Raw genomic sequence first — 14,370 nt, forward strand, 5'->3', positions numbered from 1 at the left:
CCTTTTCTTAGGAAATAAATAGGATTCAAAGGTCAATTTAATTAGTTCCTTGACTTTCCTTTGCCCTAGTAAAGGTTGACCAAGTGGAGTTTAGATTCAACTTTCATTATAGTTGAGAGAGATAACTACGTTGGACCTCCAACTTCTCTTACATTGCCAAAAGTCTGCTTTACAGTATTTATTTATTTTAATTACCGTTTACTTTACTTGTCATTTAAATTACTTGCTTCTCATCTTCTAAACCCCGATTACAACCTTTATAGCCAATAATAAGAACATACTTCCTCGCAGTTCCTTGAGAAGACGACCCGAGGTTTGAATACTCGGTTAACAATTTTTAAAAGGGGTTTGTTACTTGTGACACCCAACACATTTGTATGAAAGGACTTTTGTTGGTTTAGAAGCTATACTTGCAACGAGGATTTATCTGCAAATTTCTAGACCACGCAAAAGTTCCCTCTCCTTTGTTGCAAATTCTGCACCACTGGTGTGCCATGTGCTTCTATTGTTTTCTCATGTACATGTTGAAGCTTCCATGTAAATGAGACCCTTATCATTAGGCATTAACCCAACCATACTTTATTTATTTTCTTATCTCTATTATTGGGTTACTTTTCTTCCCTTTTTCTTTCAGGATGGCCACTAGGAAGAGAACCGGAAGACGTTTACATGGGGGAAGACAGACAAGTCCATCTGCACAATCCTTGAAGAAAAGCATCAGTTGGAACAACCCGTCCATCTGCACATCTTAGCATGCACCGAGGACGGTGCAATCTTTAAGTGTGGGGAGGTCGATACCGATCTCCATGGGTTAGTCACTCTTCTATATCAACACCAATGATTTATTTTCCTTGTTAGTTGTTGCATTTGCATGTTTGTTTGATTTTTATGCATATTTTACCACTTGGTTGAAGTAATATTTTCTTTTTCAAGAAACCTTTTAAGAGAATTTCACTAATTTAAATAAAATTTAATGTTACACTTGTTTGAAGAAATATTATACTGGAACATGGTTTAGAGCTCGAACACACAAAACCTGTGAGATTTTTTAGCCTTTTTTAATTGGTTGCATTCTACCAACCAATATTTTATTTTTGGTGTGTGTTTTTCTCTCTAAAATTGTGATCTTTGTCTTGCTTAATTCTATATTTCCATGGTTTGATGTATGCATGCACTTACATGATTGAGGCCTTTGTTTCACTAAGCTTACATACCCATATGGCCTTACCTTTCATTATCCTTTGCAAACCAATTTGAGCCTATTTTACCCCTTTGTTCTTTACTTTAGCACATCATTAACTCTAAGCGAAAAACAATAATGTCCTTAATTTGAATCCTTGGTTAGCTTAGACTAGTGAAAGTGCTCATGAATTAAGTGTCGAGAAAAGTGGATTTGGAAACAATTGGTTTAAGAATTGGGTATTATATATCTTTATGAAAATGTGAAAAAAATGTTTAGAACATGATTCATGCATTCAATATCTTAATCATATGCATTATATATATATATATATATATATATAAAGAAGTAAAAAAAAAGAAGAAGAGCAATTAAGCAAAAAGGGGACAAAATGCCCAAAGTAAATGGTGAAAGCAATGCATATGTACTGTACTTGAAATTAGAATGCATGAATATGTGGAAAACATAGTTAATGGATAGTTAGATGTGGTATTATGATTACATGGATTGTCTAAAGTTAGGTGGAAAGTTTAAGTTAATTAAGGATTCAGATTTTAGTCCACTTGACCAAATACAATCCTACCTTGACCCTAACCCCATTACAACCCTAAAAAGACCTCTTGATATGTGTATCTGTGCATTAAATTTATGTTGATTGTTAGATGAAGAGCAAGCCTTAGAAAGCAAGGTTAGTGGAGAATTGAGAGAATCGAACCTAAAACACTGAGTGATTAGAGTGTATACACTACCAGTGAGGGTTCGATGCTCAATTCCTTGTTCCCTGCTTTCATGAGCTATTTTCTTCTTGCAAGTATTGTACTTCATTTTCATGATTTGAATTAGTGAAATCCAGTTCATATTTCTTCTTGAAGGATTTGTTTACTTTTAACTAAGTAGGTAGAATTATTTTGCATGTAGTTGCATTCATATAGATAGGTTGCATTTCATACTTTCTTACATTCCTCTTCATATTTATAGCTTCTCTTGAGCTTAGCATGAGGACATGCTAATGTTTAAGTGTGGGGAGGTTGATAAACCACTATTTTATGGTTTATCTTGTGCTCAATTGAGTGGATTTTATCAACTCTTTACCCACTTATTCATACTATTTGCATGGTTTTACATTTGCCTTCCTAATTATGTGCTTTGATTGAAAACATGCTTCTTTGGTCTTAAGTTCCCTATGTTTAAATCCTCTCTTATTACCATTAGATGCCTTGATATGTGTGTTAAGTGTTTTCAGAGATTATAGGGTAGGAATGGCTCAGAGGATGGAAAGGAAGCATGCAAAAGTGGAAGGAATACAAGAAGTTGGAGAAATTGCTAAGCTGTCCAACCTGACCTCTTCGCACTCAAACGGCTATAACTTTAGCTACAGAGGTCCAAACGACGCAGTTCTAGTTGCGTTGGAAAGCTAACATCCGGGGCTTTGATTTGATAGATAATATGCCATAGTTTCCCTGACGATAGGCAACGCGACCACGTGCTCCATGCGGACGCATCGCAGTGGCGAAAAACCAGCGTGGCAGATTCCTTCTCCAGCGATTTCTGGGCTGTTTTTGACCCAGTTTTCGGCCCAGAAAACTCAGATTAGAGGTTATAAAGCAGGGAAATGCATCCATACATGATGAAGCTTTCATAATTCACTTTTCATAGTTTTAGATGTAGTTTTTAGAGAGAGAGGTTCTCTCCTCTCTCTTAGGATTAGGATTTAGGATTTCTCTTAGTTTTAGGAGTGACTCTCAATCCCAGGTTCAATGTTCTTCAATTTATATTTCTCTTTTACTTTTAGATACTCTAATACTTTTATTTGTTAATTACTAATGTTGTCCATTTGATTCATAAATCTTTCATGTTAGATTGGATTGCTTTTATTAATATAATTTGAGGTATTTCAGACTTATGATTGCTCTCTTTAATTTATTAATGCTCTTTGTTTATCCAAATTATTTTCATTCAAGTAGACTTTTTTCCCTTTTGGCTTTGGTTGAGTCATTGGAGACACTTGAGTTATCAAACTCATTGTTGATTGAAAATTGGATTTTTTCATTTCATTAATTCAAGTTCCAATAACTCTAGCCTTTCCCAAGGAAAGACTAGGACCTGAGGAATAAAAATTAATTCTCCCACTTAACTTACCTTCATAGTTAGAGATTAACAAAGTGGGAGAAAAATCCAATTCTCATTACAATTGATAAGGATAACCAGGATAGGACTTCCAGTTCTCATACCTTGCCAAGAGTTTATTTTATAGTTATTTATTTATTTTTATTGCTTTGAAAATATACCTGTGCCCATTGCCCAAACTCCAGAACCCCAATTTACAAACTCATAACCAATAATAAGAACATACCTCCCTGCAATTCCTTGAGAAGACGACCCGAGGTTTAAATACTCGGTTATCAATTTTAAAGGGGTTTGTTACTTGTGACAATCAAAACGTTTGTATGAAAGGACTTTTGTTGGTTTAGAAACTATACTTGCAACGAGGATTTATCTGCAAATTTCTAGACCACGCAAAAGTTCTCTCATCAGGCATCATAGGTTTCAACGCCATCCCATAATTGCTTCAACTCATCTATTAAAGGCTGCAAATAAACATCTATGTCGTTACCTGGCATTTTCGGCCCAGGTATAAGCGTGGATAGAATGAAAGATGTCTGCTTCATGCAAAGCCAGGGTGGTAGATTATACGGAATAAGAATCACCGGCCAGATGGAGTACTTTGTAATCATATTCCCAAAGGGATTAAATCCATCGCTCGCCAAGGCTAGGCGAACATTGCGCGGATCCGCGGAAAAATTAGTATACTTTGCATCAAACTTTTTCCATGCTTCAGCGTCCCTTGGATGCCTAAGGAAACCATCGTTATTAGATGCCTGTTTATGCCATAACATATCACTCGATGTCTTGCTGCACATGAATAACCGCTGCAGTCGTGGTATGAGGGAAAAGTAACGAAGAGTCTTGGCTGCTATAGGTTTTCCTTTTCTCTTTACTAGTACGTTGAGCCTAATAATAGAGCCATTTTTAGTCTTCTGCTTCGATCTTGAACACCCACATTTCTTGCACTTAGTCAGGTTCTCATCATCACCTCGGTACAGCATACAATCATTTGGACAAGCATCTATCTTGGCGTATTCAATACCCAGCTTTCTTATTGTCTTCCTGGCTTCATACACTGTCTTTGGAAGTTTTGCTTGTTCGAATGCGTCCCGCAGTAAGTCAAGAATCATTGTCATTGCCTTGTCACTCACACCGCACATACACTTGATATGATAAAACTTCACTAAAAACGATAATTTGGAGTACTTTGAGCATTCGGGATATAACTCCTACTCTCCATCTGACAGTAGATCGTTAAAATCCCGCGCAGCGCAACTTGGACCTTCATACAAGCTCGGTAACACGTCTTCATCATCTTCTGCATGTTCGATTGTTGTGATGTCCTCACTCCCATGTTGTATCATGAAATTGAATGCATCGTTGACCATTTGGTGCATTTGATTCACTTGGGATATCAGATTTTCATCTACTCATCCTAATCCAGGCCTCTCTTCAACCGGCTTCTCACCATGACGCACCCAAATAGTATATCCAGGGGGAAATGGTCGTAACAACAGATGGTCGTATACATCCTCTCTTGTTTGCATAAGTTGAAACCCGTATTTAGGACATGGACACTTTATCATGCCATCGGAGGATGCATTCGCAAACGCAAAATCTAAAAAAGTGTTCAATCCTTGCCTATATTCCATACTACTCCGTGACTTTGAAATCCATGTTTTATCAATATCTAGTATAGTATCAAAATATATCGAACTAATTAATAGTGACGTATGAATTATGAGAAAACAAACTGGTAAAATTATGCATCCATCAGAACTATGACGATATAGTTTTAGCTAGCAACTTAGGTTTAGCAAATTACAGTTGATTTGAAATTTAAAATGGTTTGCAAAAAATAAAAATAATGTTTTCTTTTCTTACTGTCATAAGGAAAATTGTGACGACTAATACTCTCATAAAATAGTATCACATATAGTCTTATTAGCATTTTTTATGGTTTTGGATTTCTAGTGCATTTAAAGTTTTTGTCAATCTACTTTAAAGTGAACAATGTGTAACTAATGTCTTTATTAAATATGTTATTACTTCTACTTGTTTTAACTAAATTATTGTGTAGGTGTTATGCAACTTGGTTGAAATTGTTTTGGTTTTATGTTAACTATTATTGAACAAATTAAATATTACAATCCAATAATGATTTCAATTTTTATTTTAAAAGAAATTATAAATTCAAATCAATAAATTATATTTTATTTTCAGCCATTTTTTAATTTGGAATAAAAGCTCCCTTACAGTTTTAATTTGGATATATCGATCATTAGTTGATTATCAAACATTATACATTTTTATGTTAAATACCATTTTTAATTATACTTTAATATACCATAAATTTTTGTGATTTCCTCCGTTTGTAATAATTAATAAAATTTAGCGTTATACAAAAATTAAACTTTTTATTTATATTTTTAAACTAAAAATCTAAATTTAAGAGTTGAAATTAAATTATAAGAAAATAAATCAGTTTAAGTTATCTAACCTGTAAATGAAAAGGAAGAGTACTACATATATTTCGTATAACAAAAAAAACCGATAACAGTATAAGTAATGTGCCAAAAAAAATATTGTGAAAAATGTAATTATATTTTTGACCAAAATTTAAGATAGTAGTTATAGTTAATTATCATTGTTTAGTAATGAGAATAAGATGAAAAAGTGAAAAAGTATACACCAAACTCTCTTAGTGTATATTTGGATTAGAGTTGGTCAAACTGGAGTTTAAATGAAAGTCATCTTATAAAATTTATTTTGGATAGAAGTGAATTTGTTCCAACATGATTTATGTTTGGCAATTTTATACTAAAATTAATTTTGATAAAATGAAATTGTTTAGATAATATTAGTTAAAATTACTTTTAGATAGATAATTAGTTAATTACTAAAAAAATATTATATTATATTATAATATTATTTTTTAGTATATTTAATATTTTTTATATAATATTTTTCATAAAATTCTATTTTAGTTTGTTATAATTTTTTTAATAAAAATTAATATTTATATAATAAATTAAAAATAACATATAAAATAATATATTTTATTATTTTTTATGAGTACTCTCATTAATCTTACATTGTTTACCATTTTGGATTCTAACTTTTTACTAATTATGTTTTTATTTTTATTTATGATTTATTTTTTATTTAATTTATCATTTTCAATAGGAACAATAATACATATTATAACAAATTAGAATAATAAACAATGAACAAGAATTATAATAATAAATTTTACAATGTCAAACAAAAAAAAATAATTTATAATTTTTTTAGTACTCTCAGTATTCTTTTATTTAGTATTAATTTTACAATGTCAAACAAAAAGAATATTCTATAATTTTTTTAGTACTCTCAGTATTCTTTTATTTAGTATTATTTTCGACCATAAAATTTTATTACTTATGATTCCATTGTTATGTATGATTAGTTTTTTATTTACTTTATTATTTTTAATAAGATCAATAATTCATATTATAATAGAATTACAATAACAAATTTAATAAAAGAATCAAAATATAAAAAAAAGTATTAAAAATTGGACAAAAATTTAAAATATTTGAAATGACTTGAAACAAAAATGAAAATTCTTTTAAAAAAACCAATAATGATCATCAAAAGTGAACTCACGTTGAAGTGAACGTAGAAGCAAAAATTTTTTGCTTCCAGTAAACGCGCTTTTAAGCTGCAAAATCACTTATGCGTTTAGAAGAAAAAGATTGCCAAACATAAAAAAGCAGCGTTCAAAGAACTTCAACGCACTTTCATCCTCTCAAACGAGTTTGTCAAACACACCCATTCCTTTATATAATGTGATAGAAATGGTTTCAGCAATAAAAAACTGAGCGAAAACAATATTTACTAGATTTTTATAACTTGCAAAAATTATTATACCATATAATAATTAATAACAAAATTTTATAATAAATAATACTATTAATATTAAAATATCCTTATAATATAATAATGTTATATGTTATAAATTACTACACGGATATTTCAACAGTTATAAATTATAAGCAATTATTGTAATAAATTAAAATTATTATAATATCTATAATTATATTAATAAGTATATTAATACTTATAATATTTATAATAAATCTTATAAAATAAATTATGATTATTATTATAATATTATGTTTACTAATAAGGATATTATTTATAAATATTTATGCGGATATTAATATCCCTATAAATATTTACAACTATTATTATAAATTATAGCTATTATAAGCAATTATTATATTTATAGATTTTATGATTGTCATATATTTATAGGTATTATAAATATAGTAATAGCTATTTATTAGAATAATAAATATCATTAATTTATAATTATTAATTATTTATGGGTATAACGTAATAGAGATTACTAATTACGTACATTATTTATAAGGATATATTATTAATTTTATGAAATGTTAAAATTAATTTCTACCATTGATTTTAATTCGCTCGATTTGGAAAATTTTCCTTAAATGGCGCTTTTGATTTTTATTAAAAAAAAATGTTAAACCTAATGGACTACCCGCAAGCCCTCACTCCTCCCAAGCCCCAACTCATCTCCCCTCTTAGATGAAAATTGAAATAACAAAGAAATAAACCCTAGCAGCCACCGCCTTCTCTTATCGCCGTACTACAACCTCCTCCCTCTTTTATCACCGCTCACCGCTCACCTCTCACCTCTCTTATTCCCAGTTTCCCATACACTTAGAAAGTTAGAAGCTGGTGAGCAAAGCAAAGAGGGATCATGCGTACAACATGTTTAAGGAACAACTTTAAGCTTCTACAATTTAAGCAATTTTAGTTTTTGGTTTTTTTTTTAGGTCTTTTGTATGGGTAAATTATATGGTTAGTAAAATTTTCATATTGTGTTTTTCACATCATCATTTAAGCACTTCTCATTTATACGTAGTTGTGACTGCTTGTACTGGATTTGAGGGTCATACTTCAACAATTTAAATTAGCCTGTAATGGTTGTGGCATGTCTTAAATATATCAGTCTTATACTTGTTTGTTGGTCTTCGTTAATGATAATGTAAACTAATTGCAGCAGGTCTTTTACTATGAGGACGATGCCGGAGGAAAAATAAAGCGCGATATTTTGAAGAGGATAGGAAAGAACTGGAAGGATTCAAGGCACCACTTGTTTCATAGGTGTTACAAACAAATAAGGACTTATGAGGAAAATCTTAAGCATCACCCAAAAGGAATAGACAAAAATGATTGGAAAAAGTTCGTTGACTATCGCCTGAATGAAGAAACACAGGTAAGCCTTGGTATATTTTATTATTTCCACATAAAAAGACATGTGTATACATAGTAATTCTCTTACATTTTATATTCAACATATCTTTCTCATTTTCATTTGTTTTGTTGTTTGTTCATAGAAAAAGTGTAAACAGAACACTTTAAATCGGAGCAAGCAACTTTACATACATACTGGGGGCTCCAAAACTTTGGCAAGAAAAAAAAATGAAGTGGTAATTAGTCATCATTTGCATTAAGATTTTGATTAAGCTTCCTAAAAAATATTGTTGTTGTTTACTAAATTGTGTCAATATCAACGATATAGGAGAGAGAGCAAGGAAGGCTCGTTGGTAGAGGAGAGTTGTTTATCATGACTCATAAGAAAAAAGATGGCTCGTATATCCACCCCAATGCGCGTGTTGTTAGTGTAAGTCATGTTTGAAAATTTGAAGCAATATATAGCATAATTTATATATCGTGCTACTGTTAACTTCTTCCTTTCCAATGTTGTATATTTGTAGGAAGCAATTGTGAATGTTGAGAGGCAGGATGGATCCTCTAAGCACCTTTCACAGAATGACTCGCTAGCACAAGTTCTCGGAAAGGAGCACCCAAGACGAGTTCGTGCCCTAGGTGCTGGACCATGTCCCACACAAGTCTTTGGTAATGCTGCTGGACAATCGTCGGGTTCTGCAGAGTCCAATATAGAGGATAAGAGGATGATTGCAGAATTGACGGCTAAGCTAGAAGAAGAGCGGGCAAAGAGATAGTCAATACATAAGGTCTTGGGATATGTAGTCCAACAGTTAGGAGGCAATTTGCCAGTTGAAATTGCTGAAGAGCTGGCTTTTGTGGGCGGTACACTGGATTCGTCATGCGCAGAGCCATCTTCATCTGGAAATCACGACCCGCAACAACAATTATGAATTTCAATTAATGGTCTTGGATACCTTTTACATTTAAGTTGGTTTAGTACGTTAGGCTTATTTTATCCAACTTGAGCATTCTTACTTTATTTTGGATGATATTATGATAATTTCGTTATATATGTTATATTTGCATATGTTTAATTTGGTTTGTTATGTTAATTGAGCTATTTTACTTGGTTTAAATTTGTTTAAATTAGTTAAAAAGTAAAAAAATTAAAGTTTAATAAACATTCTTTGTCAAAATAGGCAAAATAATAGAAAATCTAAAATTTTAATGGAAAATTTGAATTTGGCGGTTTTTAAACCGCCGCAAAACTAAAAAATTTTTCTTCCTGTCTGACATTTAGCGGCGGTTTGTAACCGCCGCAAATTGGGTAATAGCAATTTTCATTCACATACTGCGGCGGTTAATAACCGCCGCCAAACCCAAATTGCATTTTGAGGGGTTATTCCAGCGGTTGACTAAAACCGTCGCAATCCGTTTTGCCGCGCCCTATCTTCCGGCGTTTCTAGGAACCGCCGCTAAACGAGGAGAAAAGCATGTAGAGTGGAGAATGCATGAAGAAACAAAGATTGAGAATGCAACAATGGGTGCGCACGCGTACAAGGCGCGCACGCGCAGAAGTGGTTTTGCATAGAGACGCGCACGCGTACATGACGTATCCGCGTGCATGAAGTTTCCAATCGACGTGCACGCGCACATGGCGCGTACGCGCCGATACTCTCACGTGGCTCACTTAAAGGCAAAACGCTGGGGGGCAATTTCTAAGCTGCCCAGGCCCAAATCCAACTTATTTTTTAGCGTATTTCATGCAGAATTGAAGTCCAAGCAAAGGGGGAGCAATTAGTTTAGCCAACATGAGCCTTTAGTTAGTTTTCTAGAGAGAGAAGCTCCCTCTTCTCTCTAGAATTAGGTTAGGATTAGGTTAAATTGTCATAGATCCATGTTTAATTCCTTGATCTCATCTTGTTTCCTTTATAATTTCTCTTTTCTACATCTTGACTCTCTTAGTTGCAATGCTAATCTCTCATTTTGAACCCTTTTGTGATGATGAACTCATGTTGGATTTGATTTACATTTAATGCAATTTGATGTTGATGTTTCTTTTGATTGATGAATTGAGCTGTGAATTTACTTTCCTTGCAATTAGTAGTTGGTAGATTTTATTATTCTTGCAATTTATGATGTTTACCTCTATTGCACTCTATGTGTTTGATGAAATGTTCTCTTTAGTTTTTGAGTGGTTTTGTCAACTCTTGGTCTAAGTTAAGGGAATTGGATAAACTTGAGTCATTGGGTATAATGGATTTGGTGATTTGAGAACCCTTGGTGATCAATTTGATACCCATTGACGCTAACCCACTACTAAGTTAATTAGTAGGTAGGTTAGGACTTAAGGTTTGATGTGATCAAACCTATTTGATGTACTTCAAGCTTAGGAGTAGATACCACGTACTTAAGGCTTTTGGGAAGTAGACTTAATATGTTGGCCTCTCACAATTATCAATATTTTAGTTTGTTGACAAGGATGGTGATCTCAGTTACCTAAGTCTTAGCCAAGAGTTCTTTATCTTGCTCTCTTTAATTACTTGCTTAATTTACTTTTCTTGTCCTCTTATGAATCAAAACCCCCCTTACCCTTTCATAGCCAATAATTGAGCACTTCATTGGTATCCTAGGGAGACAATCCGAAGTCTAAATACTTCGGTTAATTCTTATTAGGGGTTTGTTATTCGTGACAAAACCATAAATTTAATTTGATGCGAGAATTGTTTGTTGGTTTGGGGCTACGCTCACAATGAAGTAATTCCTTTCTTTAGGAAGAAAATCTAGACCGACAACGATTTGCGCTTGCTATCAGTACGCGTGACTTTGCCGCGTGCTGGACGTATCAGAAATCGCCGAGGGCAATTTCTGGGCTGTTTTTGACCCAGTTTTTGGCCCAGAAAACACATATTAGAGGCTATAAAGTGGGGGAATCCATTAATTCATTGAGACAACTTTCATATTCAAAATTTTTAGATTTTAGATGTAGTTTCTAGAGAGAGAGGCTCTCTCCTCTCACTTAGGATTTAGGATTAGAATTCCTCTTAAAGGTTAGGTTTACTTCTTCTTCATTCCAGGTTCAATGTTCCTTTACTTTAATTTCTCTTCTACTTTTATTTATTCTATTATTTTAGTTTGTTAATATTGGTTTATGAACTCCATGTTAGGATTGATTTTCTTATTTAATACACATTGAGGTATTTCAGATTTAAGATTGCTTTCTTTAAATTCATGTTATTAATGCTTCCAATTTAATTTAGATTTTCCCCCTTTTGCTTTGGTTGAGTAATTGGTGACACTTGAGTTTTCAAACTCAGCTGTTGATTAAAAATTGGAATTTGTTGATTGATTTGGATCCCTCTAAAGCTAGTCTTTCTATAGGAGTTGACTAGGACTTGAGGAATCAAATTGATTAGCCCACTTGACTTTTCTTTATTTAGTAAGGGTTAACTAAGTGGGAGCAATAAACAATTCTCATCATACCTGATAAGGATAACTAGGATGGGATTTCTAGTTCTTATACCTTGCAATGGTTTTCATGATAATTAATTTACTTTATTGCCAATTTATTTTTCTTGTTCCTTATTCAAAAACCCCAAAAAAAGATAATCTTCCATAACCAATAATAAATACACCTCCCTGCAATTTCTTGAGATACGACCCGAGGTTTAAATACTTCAGTTATAAATTTTATTGGGTTTTGTTACTTGTGACAACCAAACTTTTGTACGAAAGGATTCTCTGTTGGTTTAGAAACTATACTTGCAACGCGATTATTCTTATGAATTTCTTTACTAGCAGAAGTCCTCTCGTCAAGCAGGTAAGCCATGAAACTTGGGTAGTAAGTTGATTAGCGTAATCTTCAGTTCAAAATCTGCAGCCAGATTTGGGTGACGCTCTTGATACGGTTACAAGGTAAAGTCAGGAGCTCCTGCTTCCTGTAGAGTAATCCTTCGGGGCTCCGCCATATTACCTGCACATGTATCAACAGAATTAGTAGAAAAGGAGCTTGTTTTTTCCTCAGATGGTGCTTCAGATTCGCCCTCAGATGAGACTGATGAATTGATAGTAATCACTTTACCACCCTCAGAGGCTAACCGACGCCGAGCTTGCCTAATACGTGAAAGAGTTCTTTCAATTTCAGGATCAAATGCGGCTAAGCTCGGATCAGGCAGCGAACGCGTCATTCAATGAAAGAAACATACAGCTCATGGTAAAATAAAATAAAATATGCAAAAATTAAAAATATTTACACCAACCAATAAGGTAGCACACTATTGCAACTCCCCTGCAACGGTGCCAAAAATTGATGAACGGATTTTTGCTAGTAAATAATTCACAATAAATTCTCGTTGCAAGTATAGTTTCTAAACCAACAAGAATCCCTTCATACAAAAACTTATTTGTCACTTAAGCAAACCCAATAAAAATAATAACCGAAGTATTCAAACCTCGGATCGTCTCTCAAGGAATTGCAGGGAGGTGTATTTATTGTTGGTTTTGGAAAAGTATCTTTTTGGGGTTTTGAATAAGGAATAAGAAAGTAAAATAACAAGAAGGTAGATTAATAATTAAGAAAAGCTCTTGGCAAGGTATGAGAACTGGAAGTCCTATCCTAGTTATCCTTATCAATTGTGATGAGAATTGTCTATTGCTCCCACTTAGTTATCCTCTAACTATGAAGGAAAGTCAAGTGGACCAATCAATTTGATTCCTCAAGTCCCAGTCAATTCCTAAGAAAAGACTAGCTTTAGAGGGATCCAAATCAACCAGCAAATTCCAAGAATCAATTAACAAATGAGTTTGATAACTCAAGTGTCTCCAATTACTCAACCAAAGCAAAAGGGGAAAAAGCTAAATTAAATTGAAAGCATCAATAACATAAATTGAAGAAAATAATCATAAATCTAAAATACCTCAAATTGCATTAAATAAAAAATTCAATCTAACATGGAGAATTCATAAACTAAATTGGGGAATAAATAAATCAACAAGAGAAATAAATAAACTAAAGTTCTAGAACAAATAAGAGAAACTAATTAAACTAAGATAGAATTTGAAACTAAGAAAAGCTAATCCGAAAATCCTAAAACCTAAGAGAGAGGAGAGAGCCTCTTTCTCTAGAAAACTACATCTAAAAACCTAACTAATGCGTAAAGTGAATGAATGATTCAATGTGTGTGAATGTCTCTTGAGTCTCTGCTTGTCCCCTGGCTTTAGTCTGCGTTTCTAAGCCGAAAACTGGTTCCAAACTCAGCCCAAAATCGCCCCCAGCGTATTCTGCATTTTCTGCAGGTAGCGCATGTCACGCATACGCGTCAGTCATGCGTACGCGTCGTTTGGCGATTTTTCTTGTCATGCGTATGCGTCAGGCACGCGCACGCGTCGCTGTGCAAACTCCAATTCACGCGCACGCGTGAGCCATGCGTGCACGCCGCTCCTCACTGGTTGTCTCTTTTATTTCTTGTGCTCCTTCCATTTATGCAAGCTTCCTCTCTATCCTCCAAGCTATTCCTGCCCTATAAAGCCTGAAAACACTGAACACACAGATCATGGCATCGAATGGTATAAAAGAGAGGATTAATAATTAGCAATTTTAAGGGCAAAGAAGTATGTTTTCAATCAAAGCACAGAATTAGGAAGGAAAATATAAAACACGCAAATTCTATGAATAAGTGTGAGAATATTGGATAAAATCCACTCAATTAAGCACAAAATGTGCCACGAAATAGTGGTGCACAAAATCTCCCCACACTTAAACATTAGCATGTCCTCATGCTAAGCTCAAGGAGATATAAAGAATGAATGGGAGAAAGTAAGACTCATGAAATACAACC

At 33.3% G+C, this 14,370-nt stretch overlaps 1 protein-coding gene across 1 annotated transcript; it reads left to right on the top strand.

Moving 5' to 3' along the window:
* Nucleotides 1–8,280: 8,280 nt before the first annotated feature.
* Nucleotides 8,281–9,327, top strand: LOC110263801 (uncharacterized). The gene is made up of 5 exons (XM_021105603.1): nucleotides 8,281–8,319; nucleotides 8,361–8,576; nucleotides 8,698–8,790; nucleotides 8,883–8,984; nucleotides 9,079–9,327. Exons 1-5 carry the CDS (start codon nucleotides 8,281–8,283, stop codon nucleotides 9,325–9,327), a joined length of 699 nt encoding a protein of 232 aa, XP_020961262.1.
* Nucleotides 9,328–14,370: the final 5,043 nt, after the last annotated feature.

The sequence above is a fragment of the Arachis ipaensis genome, chromosome B6 (assembly GCF_059453495.1).
Source record: "Arachis ipaensis isolate K30076 ecotype BB chromosome B6, ASM5945349v1, whole genome shotgun sequence".
NCBI classification, from domain to species: domain Eukaryota; kingdom Viridiplantae; phylum Streptophyta; class Magnoliopsida; order Fabales; family Fabaceae; genus Arachis; species Arachis ipaensis.

What these genes read in the sequence shown, in the direction of transcription:
- LOC110263801 (XM_021105603.1), top strand. Translation starts at nt 8,281, where the DNA reads ATGGTTGTGGCATGTCTTAAATATATCAGTCTTATACTT. An exon ending in AATATATCAGTCTTATACTT is followed by an intron (nt 8,320 to 8,360) that starts GTTTGTTGGTCT and finishes AACTAATTGCAG; the next exon opens with CAGGTCTTTTACTATGAGGA. An exon ending in GCCTGAATGAAGAAACACAG is followed by an intron (nt 8,577 to 8,697) that starts GTAAGCCTTGGT and finishes GTTTGTTCATAG; the next exon opens with AAAAAGTGTAAACAGAACAC.